Source organism: Pangasianodon hypophthalmus, chromosome 9, assembly GCF_027358585.1.
Source record: "Pangasianodon hypophthalmus isolate fPanHyp1 chromosome 9, fPanHyp1.pri, whole genome shotgun sequence".
Classification (NCBI taxonomy): domain Eukaryota; kingdom Metazoa; phylum Chordata; class Actinopteri; order Siluriformes; family Pangasiidae; genus Pangasianodon; species Pangasianodon hypophthalmus.
Window position 1 is genome coordinate 11,161,315 of NC_069718.1, and position 19,495 is coordinate 11,180,809.

General features: G+C 37.9%; 1 protein-coding gene across 1 annotated transcript in view; it reads right to left on the reverse strand.

Annotated features, from left to right (window-relative positions):
* spock1 (SPARC (osteonectin), cwcv and kazal like domains proteoglycan 1) overlaps positions 1–19,495 on the reverse strand; it is a 208,689-nt gene that overhangs the window by 96,954 nt on the left and 92,240 nt on the right. The window contains exon 3 of the mRNA XM_026919938.3: positions 4,035–4,080. Within this exon, the coding sequence (XP_026775739.2) occupies positions 4,035–4,080 (46 nt within the window). The remainder of the gene's footprint in view (positions 1–4,034; positions 4,081–19,495) is intronic.

A 19,495-nucleotide genomic window follows, 5' to 3' on the forward strand; every position in this document is an offset into this window, starting at 1 on the left:
CACCGCTCCTCTAGTATAACAGCAAGCCCTGTGGTTTATTCCTTGTACTGTATACTGTATATCTGTTCAGACCTGCAATTACTGGATTCTTAAAATGTTTGTATAGCTGTTTAGCTTGTATATTTTTTATTTATCTTTTTGAGTTTTTGCAAGATTTATTGTGAAGTCTTAGCACTATTTTCTATTTTTGCTAGACAAAAGTATTGTTACGGAATAAGTCAAGTAGGGTTGTGTTACTACAAACAATAAGAACAAGGGTTTAAAAATTTGTGATTGATTCAAAGGGGTTTCAAGTTGAGTCCAGTGCCGTGGAAAGGGAGCAGAATTCCTGAGACAAGGTTCGAGCACCAGACTTGTGAAAACAGTGGAACAGTGGGTGTGTGTGTGCAACAGTAAGCGACAGGGAGAGAGAAAAAAAGTGACTGGTTTCTCAGTGAAACACATAGCAATAAATCTGACATTCAGATTTTCATTTTGGCAATCATAGTGGTTACACACACAGACACACTGATAAAAGAATGTGTGTAAGATTGGAGGGATGGGGGTGTCGTGTAGTCCTACACTGCGGTTTGGACAATGTCGACGTCTCTGTTCAGTAGCTGATAAGAGAGTCGAGGGAACGCTCTCTGACCTTTTCAATCCTCTCCTCTGGCACACACTCTCTTTGTCCCCCTCGCTCACTTTGCCTCAGTCAGTGAGAACAGACTGAAGATCCCCAAGGGTGGCTCGAGGTCAGATTTCTCCGCTGTTAGAAGGATTCATATGGGATTTCGCTTTTGATGAAAGCATGTTCCCTCCAGGACACAGAAGGCTGATACGGCTCTATAGCACTGCTGCTCTGTCACTCAGTTTTCTTCTGCTGAATGATGCCACATTTTCAAGATTTTCAGTAAATCTAATATAATTACACCTACCTTTAAGGTTAATGGTGCTATATATGTTTTAACATATGCTGTATAGTACATTCTGCAGATTCACACAAAATATGAGATAAGTTTCACATTTATGTTTCCATATGTCAGAATTTAATTTCTATAGCAACAGCTCTTTTCTCTTCAACACACAGACTCACTCGGTGACGTTTGCCCTCCAGCTCACCACCAACCCTTGGGCTGTCTCCCACACAGACATGAAAGTACCTTCTATCATTATTGCTGCAGCAAGCACAATAGCACAACTCTTCTCTTTCCGTTCTCCCAATTCCACACTCGTTATATAAATTAAATTCCTTCTGAGGCTCAACTACCTACCTACCTACATCACCTACAACTACCTACATTCTTATCACAATGTGCATGTTATAGTAAATTATGAGCTAACTCTATTATATACTCACAGTTTACCAAATCAAACTATCTGAAGTGCCATCATTTCCAGTCCTATAATTTCTTGCTAAGCCAGGTTTTGACATTTCTCAGAGATGCTAGAGAGTTTTAATGAGCAATGCCAAAATGAAGTGCACCGCTTGCTATTGCAAAGATTTGTAGAGGCTTGTTATTACATTATGTCCAACCTACTCTATGTACCATGTAGTGCTAAAGGTACACATAAGTGACTCAAGTAATCTCAGAGGGTTTGAACCAGAAATGAAATGTCAGAATATATTCGTACAATTCTACTTGGAGAAATCACACAAAGAACTGCAGTTCACCCTGAAATCCTCAATATACAGTATGTAAGGATTAAAACAAGATGGAGCATGCTGCAATAGGAAAATAATCAACGATGTGGTGGTGGGATACATGCTGCGTCAGTCTGTTAAGATCTCAGACTTTCCAATAACGGCATGTCCCGAAGTGTTTTATTCCAATTGATTTACCAGTGATTTACCAATGCTAACAATTTTTTTATTTATGAAAGAACATATTTTCCCATTTTCTCCCCAACTTGGTCTTAACAATTCCCATCAACTAGCTTATCCTCCCCTATCACATGACACCTAACAACCTGGGAGGGTGAAGGCTAACGTGCGTCCTCCAAGCCACATGAAGCCAGCCTCTGCATCTTCTCACACTGTGCATGATGTGTCACAGTGCAGCGTAACATACTCGCTGGAAAGCGCTATCCGCCCTCTTCCACATACATGATCTCACGAATGCTCATCATTGCGTAGAGTCTCTGTGATTGACAGGGGGACAGAGTATGCCACCCCTCCCACCCAGAGAGCACGTCCACGTTTGTTCTATTGACTCCTGGACACGGACGGCTGTGGCATCGTGAAAGTCATATGTTCTTTGTGTGTATAGTTACATTTATTGGGCCTCAGTTATCAATCTTTTAGTAAAGTTGTGTGTAAATATTTGCATCAGCCAAACCAAACTAAAATTTTCTGCCAGATTTAAAATTTCAAAAATGCTGTACAGTGTACAATCTTGTACCCACATGTACATGTTGATCACCCATAACATGCAACGGATGTCCTGACACGGCTCATTTGCATGTAGTGACGCCCACAAAACTTCAAGTGCACAGACAGCTGAGAACAAGAAATGAATGATATTCTTAAACATTGTAAAGTTTCAGAAGTGGAAGTTATTCTGACTCACTTCTATGCCAATAAAAATACTTAGTAATATATAATATTAATAATAATAAGTCAGAGCTAAATCTTCCATCAACTGGCATTCGTTTATGGTTTACGGCTATGCGCAGACAATTCTCGATTCTGATTGGTCAAAAGGTGTTGTAACGTAATGTTGATATAAGTTGTTATAACATTGTTATAATTGTAGTGATAACAAGAACTAACATGTTTCATGGATGTTCCATGAAATTATATGTAAATATAAACAGATAAAAAGTATGTGCCATTTTTTAATAAAGTAAAAGATGTTAGCCTTGGCATATGCTGCACTATAAGATGAATAAAATGTGCTGTTACAGGAAAAATCAGGGTGGGAACAGTAACTATGCTTTGTGTTGTGCCAAATCACACCACACCGTCACTGATTATTTTCCTATAAAAGCACAACCCCTTTTTCTTTTTTTTTTTGTTTGTTTGTTTTATAAATGTTACATGTATACTTTGTTATTTGTCTTGGCTACATTACCTGAACAACATATTACACGTGTAAACTACTTCACCCATTATGTTTTATCTGCACTACACTTATTTAAGCTATATTGTGCTACATTTTAACTCTCGTATCCGTAGACAGACAGCAAATAAAATGGCATCAGTGCTGCAAAAACAGGAGGGTGGAGTGTCGAAGCTGAGTTTGTTATTCAGGGCAGCTGGTGTGAGATCTGAGTGTGAGAGTGTGAAGGTTCTAAGCTGTAACACACTTATTGTACAGTTTGGCTTTCTTTGATCGCCATTATCAAGAGAGATGTACCTTTCTATTCACCTGTCTACTTGCGTGTCAGTGTCTCTTAGCCTTCTTCTCTCTTTATCCCTCTTGATATATCCCTGTAGACTTCTCAATAAAGTGCTCCTTTTACTTTCCACACACACACACACACACACACACACAGGCACTCACACACACACACACACACACACACACACACACACACACTAACCTTTCCAAGGTGTAGTAAACCTCATGATCACCGTGTTCATCAAATTCCCATGGCTAATTCAATTAGCATTTCTCCATAATTACAACTACATTATGGCTCTGATCCATTACAGATAAGCAAGGTACTGTGTTCAGCTCAGTGGAAAAGTGTGTGTGTGTGTTCACATAAATAAGCAGGTTTTAATAGCATTCTCTCTTGTAAAGAAGAAAGTAGTGTAAATGTAATTATATAAATGAAGATAAGTACATACTTTCTCACAGATTTAATGCAGAAAAAATTAAACTCAAATGCATCTTTATCCCGCCCCCCAATGACTCTCTCGTTATTGATTAGCCAGATGTGCAGCACAGATTGAGATCGATAACATATAAAATAGAGATTCCCCCTGTGTGAATGGAGGATTTTCTATGCAATTAATCTGGGAGATCAAACGAGGAGAGACGAGTGAAAGAAGGCTTATGGAATCATGCAGCAAGAATTGACACAGCGACACACAGACACAATTTCCATACCTTTGTCTTGTGCTTTGCTTGGGACCCAGGTCCTGAAGTAATCATCCTACAGAAAGACAAAATGAGTCCTCCATCAGCAGTGAGAAGAAACATCCTACACACATCTTTGATCATGTGTGAAGATAAAAACTCCACAGACACATAAAACTCTACATGTCCATGGGTATTAAGTTCCTCGAACTGTGTTATAAATATGAAGGATATTTGGATAAGATATGGATATTTAACATATGTAAGGGTCATTCCAGGATTGGGTGACATTTGTGTCCCACTGATATTATATTTAGAAATACTGTATATATGTAAACGTACCAGACATTTCACAACAACCAATGTGCATATTTGAGAAAATATCTCTAGCACTCTGAAAACAGCATTTTTGTCTGCCCCAGACCACTATAACTACACTTTACCTTCAAATATAATCATTAAAATATGTTCTTATGCTTGAAAAATCATACTGAAAAGCATATCTCATGCTAAAAAGGATTTCTCGTGCTCGAAAAATCTCATAATTTTTGCAGTAATGTGTAAATTCTTTTAATATCTCATGTTCGAAACATCACTTTCCATGAGTCATCCATTACAGGTTATACAAAATGTATATTTTAGTTCCCACAATATTTACTCAACCCTGTTACCTGAAACATTTACCCCTGAAATATTTAGAATATCACAGGGCAGTGTAACACACTGGAAGAAAGTGCTATCGACCCTCTTCCGCATACATGAGCTCACAGTTGCCTATTATTAGTTAGTGTCACTGTGATTGACAGGGGAGCGAGAGTATGTCACTCCTCCCAATCAGAGAGCACGGCCAATTTTGCTCCCTTGGCTCCTGGCCATGGCTGGCTGCGGCATCATCAGAACTCAAACTCACGATCTCCTAGAATGTCCTTATGCCATCAGACGGGATGCTAACATTTTTCTGTATTATGCTAAAAAAACTCTGTTGAAAAGTATTTAGGAGCAAAATGCAGCCATTGTCAGCAAAGAAACCTTGTGAAAATGAGATTAACCCATTTTGAATTATTAAATGAATGTTTCATTAGATTCAAAGCTGAAAAAATTATTAAAGAACAATAAAGTTATAGGAGTAACAATGGCAAAATTGCTGTTACCATAATCACACTCATACGCCCTTTCTGAGAATTTTGACAAGAGCTTGGACTGGGCAGAGCAGCCTACTATATGTCCTGGTTCATTTCTATCCATGCAAAAGTAAACCAGGCTACACAGTTTGGAACTGAATACCCAATGTGCACACACACGTGAAGGCAAACCTCACGGCACATTAGTCCCAGCCAAGGCATTTCTAAAAGCTCTGCATTTCACCCTAAATAACAGCAGTGTTTTTAATGCCATCGGCATTAGGACTTAAATTCAATACTCATTAACTGCTTTTTACCCTGGTAGTAATGTATGTATCAGAGCAAGAGCACTAAGTCATTTCATTTAAAGGAATGATTTGGGGGGAGGGATTATTTGCACAGTTTTCCACTTACAACCGAGTGCATTTCCTGCATTAGTTTAGCTATGAAGGTTATGGTGGAAGCAGATAATTGAAGTCTGTCTCACCCAAAATACAGTGTGATTTAATCTATATGTAATCTATAAACATGACCAAACGATCATAGTGTAACAGAATGCTCTAACCGTACAGGACAAGCATCTCGGACAACCGAATTACTTTTTTTCCTCAGTGCAGTTTGGAGTCATTCCTCCCCTGGCACTGTGGAATTGTAGTGGAAAGCTGGAGGTTATGTGCATGACCGAGTAATTTCAGCAAATTTAAATTTTGTAAATATAGACAATTCCTGCTATTTCACAAGATCATATATAATGTAGCACACTGATGTCAGTTAAAGGAATTATATTGCCACTTACGTACTTCTCACTTACTTAGGTAAGTGGGAAATATTAACTTTTTTTCTTCTGTAACATTTCTATAAAGAAAACATAATAGGGGATAGTGATGGCAATGGCAACGCATACATCAAATGCCACTGAATGCTAGCTAACTAGGTAAATAAGCAACTATAGAACAAATGAGTGAGTACATGCGTGAGAGATTTTGTAGAAGAGTAACAGCAGATAAAAGCAAGGAGAGAGAGAGAGAGAGACAGAGACAGACGAAAGAAAGAGAGTGAGCAAGATAGAACACAGAATAAGGCGAAGTCATGTCGCGTCTGAATCAAGGTTGCATCTTCCCAAGATAAACTAGGCCATGGCTGACCACAGGCTTACTGCCGAGAGTGACGCTGAATTGTGGGTAAAAATAGGACACCATTGAACTCTGTAACTTGCAAATAATTTCCAACCAAACAGCCCTTCAGGCCTCAGGCCATGTGAATGCCCTTCCATCTCTCTCTCTCTCTCTCTCTCTCTCTCTCTCTTAAACCGTTTCTGTGACCAATCAAAATCTCTTTGAGTATGTTTCAGAAATATTGAGCTACAGTGATTCACCCCCTTAAATTTTCCACATTTTGTAGTCTACAACCTGGAACTGAACTGGAATTAAATTGGATTTTTTTTGTCCCATTTGATTTACACAATACATCTAGCATTTGAAGGTGAAAATTTATTGTGACAGACATTTGTTGGTTGCATTAATATTCACTCTTTCAGTCAACACTTGATAGAAACACATTTGGCTGCAATTATAGCTGGAAGTCTACAAATAATTTTGTAAAGTATACAGATTTTTGTCCCCACTTCCATATTAGCAGCTATTTTGTACTGATTCATGGCATGTATTCCCAATTAAGTCCATTTCAGTTCCATCACTAAAAAATGTGGAAAAATTCAAGGGGAGTGAATACTTGTGTAAGGCACTGGACATTGTTTAGTGACATCACAGACCCTCTGACAACATGGTGGAGTAAAGGTTAACCTGCTTCTTAAAAAATTGTTTTTTGTAGCTTGATTTTTTAAATTCACATTTTAAATTTATATTCCATCACGTGTGGAAATGCTGGGTCCCTGGAGGACTAGTGGTTAGGACTGGTGGTTAGGTACAATACCCAGCCAGGGAACCAACCCCAGCCACTGGGATTGCACAAAACAGGGCACTCCAAGTTTCAGTCCCAAGCCCTGATAGAATTGGAGACAGTTGGGTCAGGAAGGGCATCCGGCGTAAAAACTGTGCCAAATCAAATATGCGAACCAATGATCTACTGAGGAGATCCCTAACAGGAGCAGCCGAAAGAATAACAACATGTGTGGAAATAGTCCATTTTTTTGATGATTCATATTTGTAGAAATCTTCATGACTGTCCAATTAATGCTCTCTAGAACCATATGAGCCCTGCCCATTAGCAGCAAACATGGTTCACTGGTTCATCACTGGCTCTCTGTCTTCTCACTTACTGTTCGCTTTTCCAACCATTCCTTGGTTAAGGAAAAAAAGGTTGGAGTTTATTTATTTGGAAGACAGACAGTAGAGTTTGTATGAGGTCACGGTTATTTATGAGACAGGAAATATTGGGGGGGGGGGGTTTACCAACTTGGGGCTCTTCAATGTCGGAATCGCTTCAATGCTGGAATCGCTTCCTCAGACTGAATGAGAATGTGATTCCATCATTTTACACCTTTGATGTTTCTCCATCAGTAAGAACAAGTAAATGGTTCTCGCGTATCTCTTCCATGTTCTCCATATTTAGCTAGCTTGCTAAGATATTGTCAAGTTTATATAGATTCGGCAGGGTGTGACATATCTTGAATACAACTGGCTCTTGTGTAAGTCAGTCAAGCACTTCAACACAATGTTATTCTGACTTCCGGGTTCAGAAGGAACTACGTCCACATACAGAATCAAATCACATATTAGAGACAATTTCATGGGTTTACAAGTAGTCTATAAGGATATGGTTTAATTTAAATAGAAATGAGTGGATCTGTTTTTTTTTGCACACTTGACACCAACAGCTTTACTGAAGAGAAGTTTGTATTTGCATTTTTATTATTTCTACATTTTCAAGGTTAATCTGTTATGGTGCATCAGCAAGGCCAGAGACATTAATAAGCATATTTGGAGGTTTGCCAACTTTTGGATTTGGTTCATTTTGTGCTTGCATATGTAATAATAATAATAATAAGAAGAAGAATATTAGGCTAGGCATTGTTTAAAGAAGACAATAAAATGTCAGATTGCGCTCATATCTGGCAATGGATGTTTTATGTAAAAGTGTACATTGTATCTCTCTCTCTCTCTCTCTCTCTCTCTCTCTTATACACACAATACAAAAAAACACAAATTTGGCATAAAAGATGACAGAAGACCTACAAAAACTGCTTGCTAAGGTTTGTTCTTACCAAAGCTTAACTGCTCCAAATTAATAACTCTTTGTTTTATTCCCACAGGCCTCGGTGAAAACCGGAAGCCGTACGATTCATTATTCACTATTTTAATGATGGAACAACAATGGCAGCTTTAAAAGTAGCACTGAGCAGTAAATTACAGCTTTGTGTTTTTGCTCTGGTTCCTGGATTTACTCTAAAAAGAGAAGTGCAGTGCTGGTCATTTCTGTCTACTTTAGAATCAACATTAAAAGTGCTGGTCCACAATAACAGCCATTATTCCTATCACAAACTGTGTTTTTGTGCACCATGAAGAATAGGAGGAACACTGGAACAACCTGAAAAAAAAGCCTCAGTCTTCATTTTCCTTACACACTAGACATCAGTTTCACCTCTCCGCAAACACACAGCAAAAGAAAAGAGGATATGAGGCCTCTAACACGTGTAGAAATACTAATACTAATGTAAGCTAATGATTAATGCATACTTTATAAATGTCAATCTCTCACAGATTATTAGCACTTTATTTGAATAACGCACAAATGGATGTGAAATCAACATTCTGCAATGTGATCCCATTGTCAGTGTGCTAGATAAAGGTCAGGGCCAGGGCGAAATATTCCTGCATATCACAGACCACAGAAAATATGCCATTGAGTCTATATATGGAAGTTCTTCAGTAAAAAGAAGGAATTAATTGACATTTATATACATGTACATTCTCCCCATGTCTGTGTGGGTTTCCTCAGGGTTCTCTGGTTTCCTCCTTTATCTACACAAAATTGCCCCTAGGTGTCAACAAATGTTTGTGTGCACTGGTATGTCATCCAGGGTGTATTCCCCTCTCATACCCAGTGGCTTTAACATTAATAGATGATGATAGTCTTTTCTGACAAACTTCAATGGTATGAAATTCAATAAATCACAATAGCTTGTTAGAGTTTCTATAAATATGTGTTTAAATGAGGAAGTGGGAGAGACATAGAGAGAATGCCAGAGCAGGAAAAAGTGAGTGCATGAAATAATAAGCATGAAAGAGTGTAAGTGAGAGAGGGAGAGATTGTGAGGTACACAAGAGAAAGAAAAAGGGAAACAGGAAACACATCACAATGCAAAATAAAATACATAAGTGCGTTGTTAATTAAATTACTTATAAATAACTTACCTCAACCTCCTTTACCCGCAAGCAGAGAGAGAGAGAGAGAGAGAGAGAGAGAGAGAGAGAGAGAGAGAGAGAAGCTCTTGTTATTGGTTGCTGGCAAAACAGCAGATTGACCAAAACAAATTTTTTTTTTGCCTTAACTGCCAGTGCATAGCTTATCTAATAAATCTTATATCATATACAGTGGGGTCCAAAAGTCTGAGACCACTAGTGAAAATGCTTCTTGTTTGGCATTATTTCTCAATTTAATACAAAGGTTTTCATTACAAATGTTATTATCAGCAACAACTTAAGTGAAAAGTAGAATTTTAGACATTTTCACATGTATTTCAGAGTTTCGTAGTATCCTTCAGATCCTGCAAATATAAAGTAAATCATCAATTTCCCCATCCTTCCTCTGAATATCACTGTTGCTTTGACAATGACAATGATACAGTATGCACGTTCATGTGCGTTGGGAAAAAGCCATGTGAATTCCATTCTCATTAATATCGTATGATGACTGATATTTGAAAATATCAGATGTTTGTGTCCACAAAGTCCTGTGTAACATCTGCTTGACATCAAGGCAGAAAATTAGATGTGTCTCAATTCAACCTGGTAATGTGAATGTAGCTTAAACCCACATAACAAAGGCAGAGAGAATCACACACACACACACACACACACACACACACACACACACACAGGTTCCTGGCATTAGCCACTATTGACTTAGAATGTGGTGATGTTCAGGGCTGGCATGTTGAGCACATGCAGACTTCGCTGGAATTGCCAGGGTTGTTCGATTTCCTATGAAGTGCTGAGAGCTTTTAACAAACTCACATTTGTGCATTTCGATTTCCTACAAAAGTGTGACACATTTGATAAGAGCCCCGTTATCAACACTGACATTACGAACCATTAAACTGTGATTATCCACACTCTCCATCTCTTCCTCTCTCTCACACACACGCACGTTCTCCTTTCAGCTGTTTCTCTCAACCCAGGACAACATCACAGTGAACAATGATTGGATTTTCTGCTAACTTCTCTTTCCAATAAAATAAAAAAAAATCCTCTCTTGTTCTCTCTCTGAAAATGTCTGTCCTGTTTCCAACAGCCATTAGCACTTCCATGTGTAGAGCAAACACACTCATCTCTATGAGAAGTTACAGAAAGCAGGTCATTACTAATGTGTGTCTGATTATCTTTATAAATAAACACATCACTGTGATGTTTTTGTCTATTGCATTCCCACTTTTTAAGCTAGTTTTTCTAGTCATAGTCACAGCAGACTGACAACAAGTTGCTACTCATCTCTTGTGATGTTGTGTCACAGCAATAAAACATGAAGCACCATTAAAAAGCCTGATCTCTCCCTGATACTGTACCTGCTGTAATCATGAAGACTCTCCTGTGCTCAGCCCAGCACTCATCTACAATATTGTTATACTGAACATCCTTTCAACACACTTGTTTGACTATATAGTGTACAGGTGCAGAAGAGGAGTGATTTATAATCTCACTATCCAGTGTCACCCTAAAGAAGACTTCTTCCATTCTGAATCTGGTTCCTGTCAAGGTTTTTCTTCCTCATCACATCTCAGAGAGTTTTTTTCTAGGCCACTGTTATTCTGGCTTCCTCATTACAGATATAAATCTATATCCAGATTTCTATAAAGCTGATTTGTGATGATGTCTATTGCTAAAAGTGCAAATAAAATAAAACTGAACTGAATGTATATGGAAGATGGATATTAGGCATTGATATTCAGCTGTTCAGATACATTGCATGAGGCATTTATTAGACCTATTCCTCCCAGACTGGTAGGTATTATGTGACAGGAGAACTAGCTAATGGCAGGAAGTGTCAATGTTCATTCCTTCATTCATTCATCTTCAGTAACCGCTTTATTCTAGTCAGGGTCACGGTGGAAACAGAGCCTATCCTGGAAACACTGGATGTGAGACAGGAATACACCTGGGATAGGGTCCCAGTATTTCACCCGCACACACACACACACACACTCATTCACACCTAGGGGCAATTTAGAGTAGCTAATTTGCTGACCAGCATACTTTTAGACCATCTGCTAGAGAATCTGGAGGACAATCTGGAATCACATTGAACCAAGGAATACATGTAAATCTCAAATAGACAGTAACCTCAGATCCAATTATAGATGCTGGAGCTGTGAGGTGGCAATGCTACCTTTAAATTAGAATCATTTTTAAATCACCTACCGAAACAAATTTTGCATCTGGGAAATATTTCCTTATCCTGTGTCTGTGATTTTATATTCAATTTACACTCATAGTTCTGAGTAACATGTAGAAACATTCTGTCAGAAGTGAAGAGTCTAAATCTGTGTTTCTAAGTCAAAGAGGAGAAACTTTTCTTAAATCCTTCCCTATAATCATCTACACAGTTCACTGAACTGACAAAATAGTCACCGAGATTAATAGCTGGGTTTGTGCTGACAAAAATGATACCATACAATTTGTGTACAGAGCATTTTTTCATGATCAACAAGGGAAAAATTAAATGTAGCAGAATGACAGAAATAACTCCAGTATTCTACCAACTTCAAAGGATGAAAGTGCGTTGTTTCCACTTTTCTTCATCCCTTCCTATTTCATGTTCTAGTTCAGCTTTTAAGTGAATATTCGATGAGTGAGATGAGAGTCAGAGAGTATCTGGCAGCGCTGCTTTGAATTCAAGTGTTTATATAAAGGCACGGTTTTCTGCCTGGAAAACATTCTTTTGTCAGATTTTCACTTTTGTGTCCATGGTGGCTTTTGCTTTGAAAATCCATTTGCATTGGAAACGTAACACAATAAGCCTATTCATATATTCAGATTGTGTTGTGTCCGCAATATTTTGCACACGTTCCCAGGGGGCAAAGTTTTTCTGATTAGTTTGAGTGATTTATTGTTCCAAAGCAACACTAGTTAGTTCCAATACTCATCCAAAAGTTATGAAATGAATTCCATCTCTGAAGGGAAGTGTGATGAGGTGTTCAAAATTGTTTTTACTGCGACCCCACTGTTTTCTGTTTGTCTTATGACGTGCTGATGTGCTCTACAGGAAACACCTCCTCACACTAACTTAATATTATTTAATTAGAATATTTATACAACATAAATACACTCACTGACAACTTTATTAAGTACATCTATACACCTGCTCATTCATGCAGTTATCCAATCACTCAATTATGTGGCAGCAGCAATGCATAAAATTATGCAAATAAAGGTCATGAACTTCAGTTAATCTTCACATCAAACATTAGAATGGGGAAAAATCTGATCTCTGTGACCTTGACTGTCGCATGGATGTTGGCACCAAATGGGCTGGTTTGAATATTTTAGGAACTGCTGATTTACTGAGAGTCAAACACACAAAATCTGTAGAGTTTATACAGAATGGTGCAAGAAACAAAAACATCAGGTGAGCTACACCTGCAGAAATGCCTTGTTTGATGAGAGAGGTCAGAGGAGAAAGGCCAGACTTGTTCGAGCTGGCAAGAAGGCTACAGTAAGGCAAATAACCACTCATTACAAGCGTGGTGAGAAGAAAAGCATCTCAGAATGCACAACACGTCAAATCATGAGGGGGATGGGCTACAACAGCAGAAGACCACATCAGGTTCCACTCCTTTCAACCTAGAACAGGAATTTGAGGCTATAGTAGGAACAGGCTCACTGAAATTGGACAGTTGAAGATCATCACCTGGTTTTTTTTCCCTCAATCTATAACAGTGAGCAGGCGTTCCTAATAAAAGGGTCAGTGAAGGTATCATACCAAAATCTGAATATTAAATATAAATATACAATAAACATAGTCTGTACAAACTTTAAGTTCATTCGTGTCTTCTTTTCTTTCTCTGAGAGCCATGAGTTCACAAACTGTGACATGTTGTTTCTCAATATAGCAGCACACACTGAAGTTTGGTTTGTGGTTAATGTGTAATTACAGTTTAGTTTTAAAATAATTCCTGTTCACATGTGAGGTAAGTGTAGTTATCTTTGATTATTTCTGGTTCTTTCTACTTTAAATATACCAATACACTCTCTGTATACAAGACTTAACACCTAAATGCTAGCTAAACTCAACCATCAGGCACCTTATGCTCAGCGTCTATATTTTCCAGTCGCCTAGCAACAGTGTCCTCATAACTTTAACCACTTAAAAGGCAAACATATGGTGCGTTCGTCTTCTCATGTCAAAAAATGTATTCAGAAGTTCAGTTTGAATACATAATATCTAAGCTTTACAGGTTTTCAGAGTAGGAATGGTTTTATTATGTGCTTCTATCCTGTCTCAGTCATTCTGTCTCCTCTATTTGTGTCCATATTTCATCACCCTGCTTGTCTTTTTCTCTCTCTGTCCCCCTGCTGTTCCTGTGTAGTCGTAATCCTGGGATGTTAAAGGATCTACCTGTAATGCTTTCTGATTAGATATAAAGGAAAAGCCTTCGGGGAAATCACTGAGCTTGGTGAAAAGGTGAACTCAGACTTTCTCCCAGTAGCCATGTCATTTCCTGCTTAGGATTAAGAGGGTCAATGTGTTTATAAGAGACCAATGAGACATTAATAGACCAATAAAAGCTTGGCAATGTTTGTAAAGTGCTGTTTTAAAATCCTTCCTGAGCTCGAAACATCAGAGAATATTAAAAAGTAATATTAAACCATAAACCAATGAACACTAATATAAGAGAGAGCAGATTAGCAAATTTTATTCTGATTTTAATATCCCTGTTGTGGTGGGAAATGAAAATTAGAAACATATCCTGTATACCAATTTTAATATTTAGTAATACTAAATATTACTAAATATTACTGTTCAAATATGAACAGTCTTTTCTTAAAGTAGCATACCAGTGTGTTTAGCTCTGGATCGAGAAGAACATAAATGCACTAATTAGCACTACATTATTATTATTATTATTATTATTATTATTATTATTATTATATTTTTTGTATTACAAAAGTTATGCTAGGAGCAGTTTTTGCATGGAAATGAAAAAAAATCATATTGTATTGATGCTAGCTGCTCTAGCTGGATATAAAAAGTCAAACAGGTTATTTTTATGTTAGAGAATGAAACCAAGATCAGTCATGTCAGTCATATTCCCCACGTGACCAACAAAATTCAAATGAAAAACAAGTAGAAATGAAGAGAAAAGAAAAAAAAAAAAAAATGTGCAACAACCAGGTTGCATAACTAACACTCGTTAAAGCATCTTTTGCTTGGAGTGCTTTGCACTCAGTCTTTTTAGGTGAGAGTCTACCAACCTGATTTGGAAATTTTATTCTACTCTTCCTTGCAAAAATGTCTTTTCATAAAGGTTCTTAACCAATGTCTTCCTCTGGAGGAGGTTAGATACATCCTATGCTATTACAAATAAAAAGAAGGACCTTTCAGAGGCATCAACAAATGAAAGTGATGAGGTCAAGAGTAACACACACACACACACACACATACACACACATATATCTCACACTCCGATCCCTGTCACAATTGGTGGGAGACCGCATGGGTCTAAAGCTTTCACCCAAACATGGCTACAGTGACAGATTTCACACTTACATGTGCACACACATCAGTTATAGAGGCTTTGAAAGCTAGGATGCTCCTTCCCTTCAGCAAAAAGGAAAGATTGGTGAAAAGTGCTAACTTGGCTATAGCTGAATGTCGCATCCATGCATGACTATGCTAACTAATGGCTTTTGTGCTCTGGTAGCTTCCATTCATTGCTAGCCCTGTTAGCATTTTTTTATTTTTTTTTTGCCAAGCGATCACTTTAAGCCCTTTATGCAATAGTCCAACTTCAGCCAACTCGAGAGTTTCTTTCAACAGAGTGCCGCACTATGCCCTTTAAAGTGCTCTATATTTTGCTTTCGCTCTTTCACTGTGTCCTGTGCAGTCAGCTAAAATGCCTAAAATATCTTTCATCCCCACACATATTCACATATTCTGTGGTTAAAAATCACTCACACTGGGATCAAATCGTATGACTAACCCAGATGTTAACTTTACTGCCCCGCTGAAAAATAGCTGCTCAAACTGGTTAGTGGGTTAGTGAGTTATTTTCCAGCTTCTTAATTACTTGACTAAATTGATTAATATATTTTTGAGATTTCAAAGTGCCTCTCTGTTGTAGGATTTTCTTAAAAAAATTATTCACCCATGATGTAGTTTTAACAGTGGTAATTCAGAGACTGCTTCCTTTCCACTAGCACTTACCAGCTGATAAAGATGGTTGTCGCACAAACTCAGGAATCCGCCAGAGACTCAATTTCCCAGAACACACCCTGTCCTACAAACATGGCCGCCACAGACAACAATCCCCAGCACAACACTCCACCGGCATGTCCACATGCCTCTACCTGACTTACCAAAACCTTGTATTTGTATTTTGCTATTCTGGTTTTTTGATCTTGCCTCGTTTCCTGGTTTTTGGATTTTGGTCTTGCCTACACTGTTCTGTTTGCCGATCGCCTGACCTTCTGCCTGTTCCATGTTGATGATCCTTGCCTCACATTTTGGAATTGTTTGCCAGTGTCTTTTTAATAAAAAGGCTAACCTGCACTGTTGCTTGACTCCATTGCATGACAATGGTCTACCAGGTCTACCAGATGCCAACCTCTAGGGTTTAGCTATAACATTTACTATTGTGACCCCTTGCTATGGCAATACAGGAGACACCTGAACTACGCTCTTCTTTTTTTTTTGCAGCTAAAGCTTCAGTCAGACCAAACAAGACCAAAAATTCATCCAGGACTAAAGTCAATTCACTGAAGGGGAAAGGACACTGTATTTGAAAGAAGCACATTTGCTTCTGGTAGCGGTTAGTCTGCTTTGCGCTGACTTTATCTGGGTGAACGCTGACCTGTGAGTTTACAAATCTCGATTTTGTGAGCAAATAGAAACCAGTGTTTTTTGAATGGGTTTTTGGTTAAATGCCTGAAATATGGTCTGTGGTTAACACAGGCTCAAGATATTTTCACGTTTTATTCTATGGCATAAAATATATCCACAATACCCCACTTGTGATTTTTTAAAGGTTTTACGTGTCTTGAAAATGGCAGTTGCTAACAAGTGGCTAAATGGGACTACAGAGGTTGTCAGGTACATTAAACTTGGAATTTTCTCCAAAATAATGCAACATGGACACATTCTCAAAAAAGGTGGGGGCAGATTCATCCACAAAAAGAGCCCAGTGGATCCTTATCAGGGAACATGTTTTTAAAATAAAGATTGAAAGAGTTGTCGGAAGTGTAGTGGTGGTGACATTGACGTCATGTGACCATGGTGTAGTTCATTTATAGCCTAACTTTAGCTTTTTACTTCGGCGATTGTATATAGGCTTCAAAATTCATAAAAGTTGTGTTTTCACCAAGATTATCTTGAAGAACAAAATGTGTAAGAATCATAAATCTTTATTGGTCACAGAGCTTATTGTCTGCAATAATCCAAAAGCCAATGGAAAAATCCTACTGGCTTTTTGTCAAGATAACCAGGGTGATGCTAACTTCTGGGTTGGCCTACAAAAATCCATCATCCCTGCAGCACTCTATTCCTCACTCAACGCTACAACTACATACCATTCCTTTTAGTTTCTAAGTAATTCATAGTAGGGCAAGATGATTTACAATCCAGTGCTTTAGGAGGTTAAAAGGAGTAGAAAAGCATTTTGTTATTTAAAAATAGAGTGTAATTTCATGAAGGATTATTTCTCTTCAGTTTGATGTTTATCTCTGTAAGAGCAGTCTCGTTCATCCTACTGCTCACAGCAGCGATGATAGAACTGGTGCATCTCTCTACGCGGTATCTCTTTTTGGCATTCGTATGATCTCTGTCTGCATCAGGATCATGATAATGAGTGATGTTTATATGCATTCTAGTTGTCTGCATTCTGCACACACGTGAACAGATTTCACTGCCCAATAAGTGTGCTAGCTAGGCTATGGAGCTGTGAACATGGCAGAAGTAGAATCATCAGAGATTTGTGTATTGCTAAAAGAAATTCATGAAACAATGTTCAACAAGAATGAACAACAACAAACAAAAAAAGATTAAAAGATTTCAAAAATAAAATGAATAAATCTGGAAGGATTAGTAGCGTCTTGAAAATGGAGGAAAACAAATACACAAAAACAGCTGTCATAGCAACGCTCTACCGCCCAACCCAATCTACTAACACACACACACACACACACACACACACACACACACAAACAGGAATAGGAATAAGAAATATAACACTGACTGACGGTGTGTGTAGATAAAGAAGAGTGAGAGAAGGAAATTCAGTCATTCTACTCTCACGCTATCTGATCTAATCTGATCTAACAGAAGTAGTGTGCTGTACTGTGACACACACACACACATTTTCTCACCCATATTCTTTGAGTGTTTTTCACATAAGTAGAAACTCCCCTAGTATATATTCATCAATAAAAATGCACAACACAAACAAAACATGCTTTTACACTCATCAAAGACAAAATCCTCTGTAGAACCTGTTAATAAATCAGTACACATGCTTTATGGAGGTGCTATTATGTTTGTATTTGTTTTACATATGCAAACTTTTATTAAATCAGGTTTCAGATTCACTTAAACAGGATTCTCTTCATAAAATCAGCCATTCTGGTTGACAGATTGTTAATACAATTACCTATGAGAAGTACTATGCTAATTATGAAAGAATCTAATCATGCAATTAAATACATTGTGATTTGTAAATGTAAAAAGTGGTTAAAAATGCATTGTTAAAATTTTGATGTGCATCAGTCACACACTTACTCGCACCTCAGGGCAATTTAGAGGCACTAATTTACCATAAAAGCATTCAGGAGTTGGGAGGAAGCAGAAGAACCTGGAGGAAACCCTCTCGGACATGAAGAGAACATGCAAAACTGCCCACAGACAGTAACCTGAGCTCAAGATCAAACTAGACACTCTGGAGATATGAGAAGGCAACATTATTCACTGCTATCAATGTTTTAGATATTTTTGCTAACCTGTGTAGCTGGCTAGCTGGTTAAGAGACCTCAGCTCAGGCACTCCATGCTCATAAAGATCAGCTGAAGTTTAAACTCTAAATGACTTTCTACTCCTGGTATCAAATTATGCTTTATACACCCTACATAGTGCACTACCACTGAGCTCACTAAAGACACTTTAATCCAAAGTGCAAACACAGACATAACAAACACTGTCATCTCAAGTCTTCTTGTTTGACTGATATTAAACCTGCCCCAGAAATAACCCTACACGAGCAATGTCCATGCACGATTAACTACAAGATCATTTACTCATTCATCTGCACTAACCATGGGATGGCATAGATGAAAGAGATCAAAATAAACTTAACTGTATAGTTATGCTGCCTTCGTGGTCGTTGTAATAATAATAATAATAATAATAATAATATTAAACTAATTATAATTATTATTATAATAATTTCCCCACATCAGGACTTTCAAATGTACGAAGTGGGGAAAAAAAAACATGGACACCTCCATGAAAGTGTGTGTTTTGTTTGCTCTGTAAGAGCACGTAAAGCTCATAAAAAGCTACATTAACCGACTTTTACCATTACAGACCTGAGTGACTACTGGTACTGTTCTACTATAGTGAACTTCAAATATTCATGTAGCATTTTGGACTGAAATTGAAGCACAGGAACAACAGCGGACAATAGCAAGTAGCTCAGTAATGAGCTAGCCTGCAGGCAATAGTGAGTAGCTTAGCAACAAGCTACCCAGCTAACGTTAGTGATAACTTTAATGTTGATGATTACCTTCTCAAAACAGCGATTAGCACAGTCAATGTTATAGATTTAACAAGGTACTGCGTCTGTATATTAACTGATCTAAAGCCAATATTGCTATAAACTAATTTAAAAGTAGAGAAGAGGAACTTTACACTGTTCACAGTGTGTGTGGCCGTAAGCAGGACTACCCCAAGTTACGAGTTGAAATTTCAAGTTTTTGGTGGATTTTA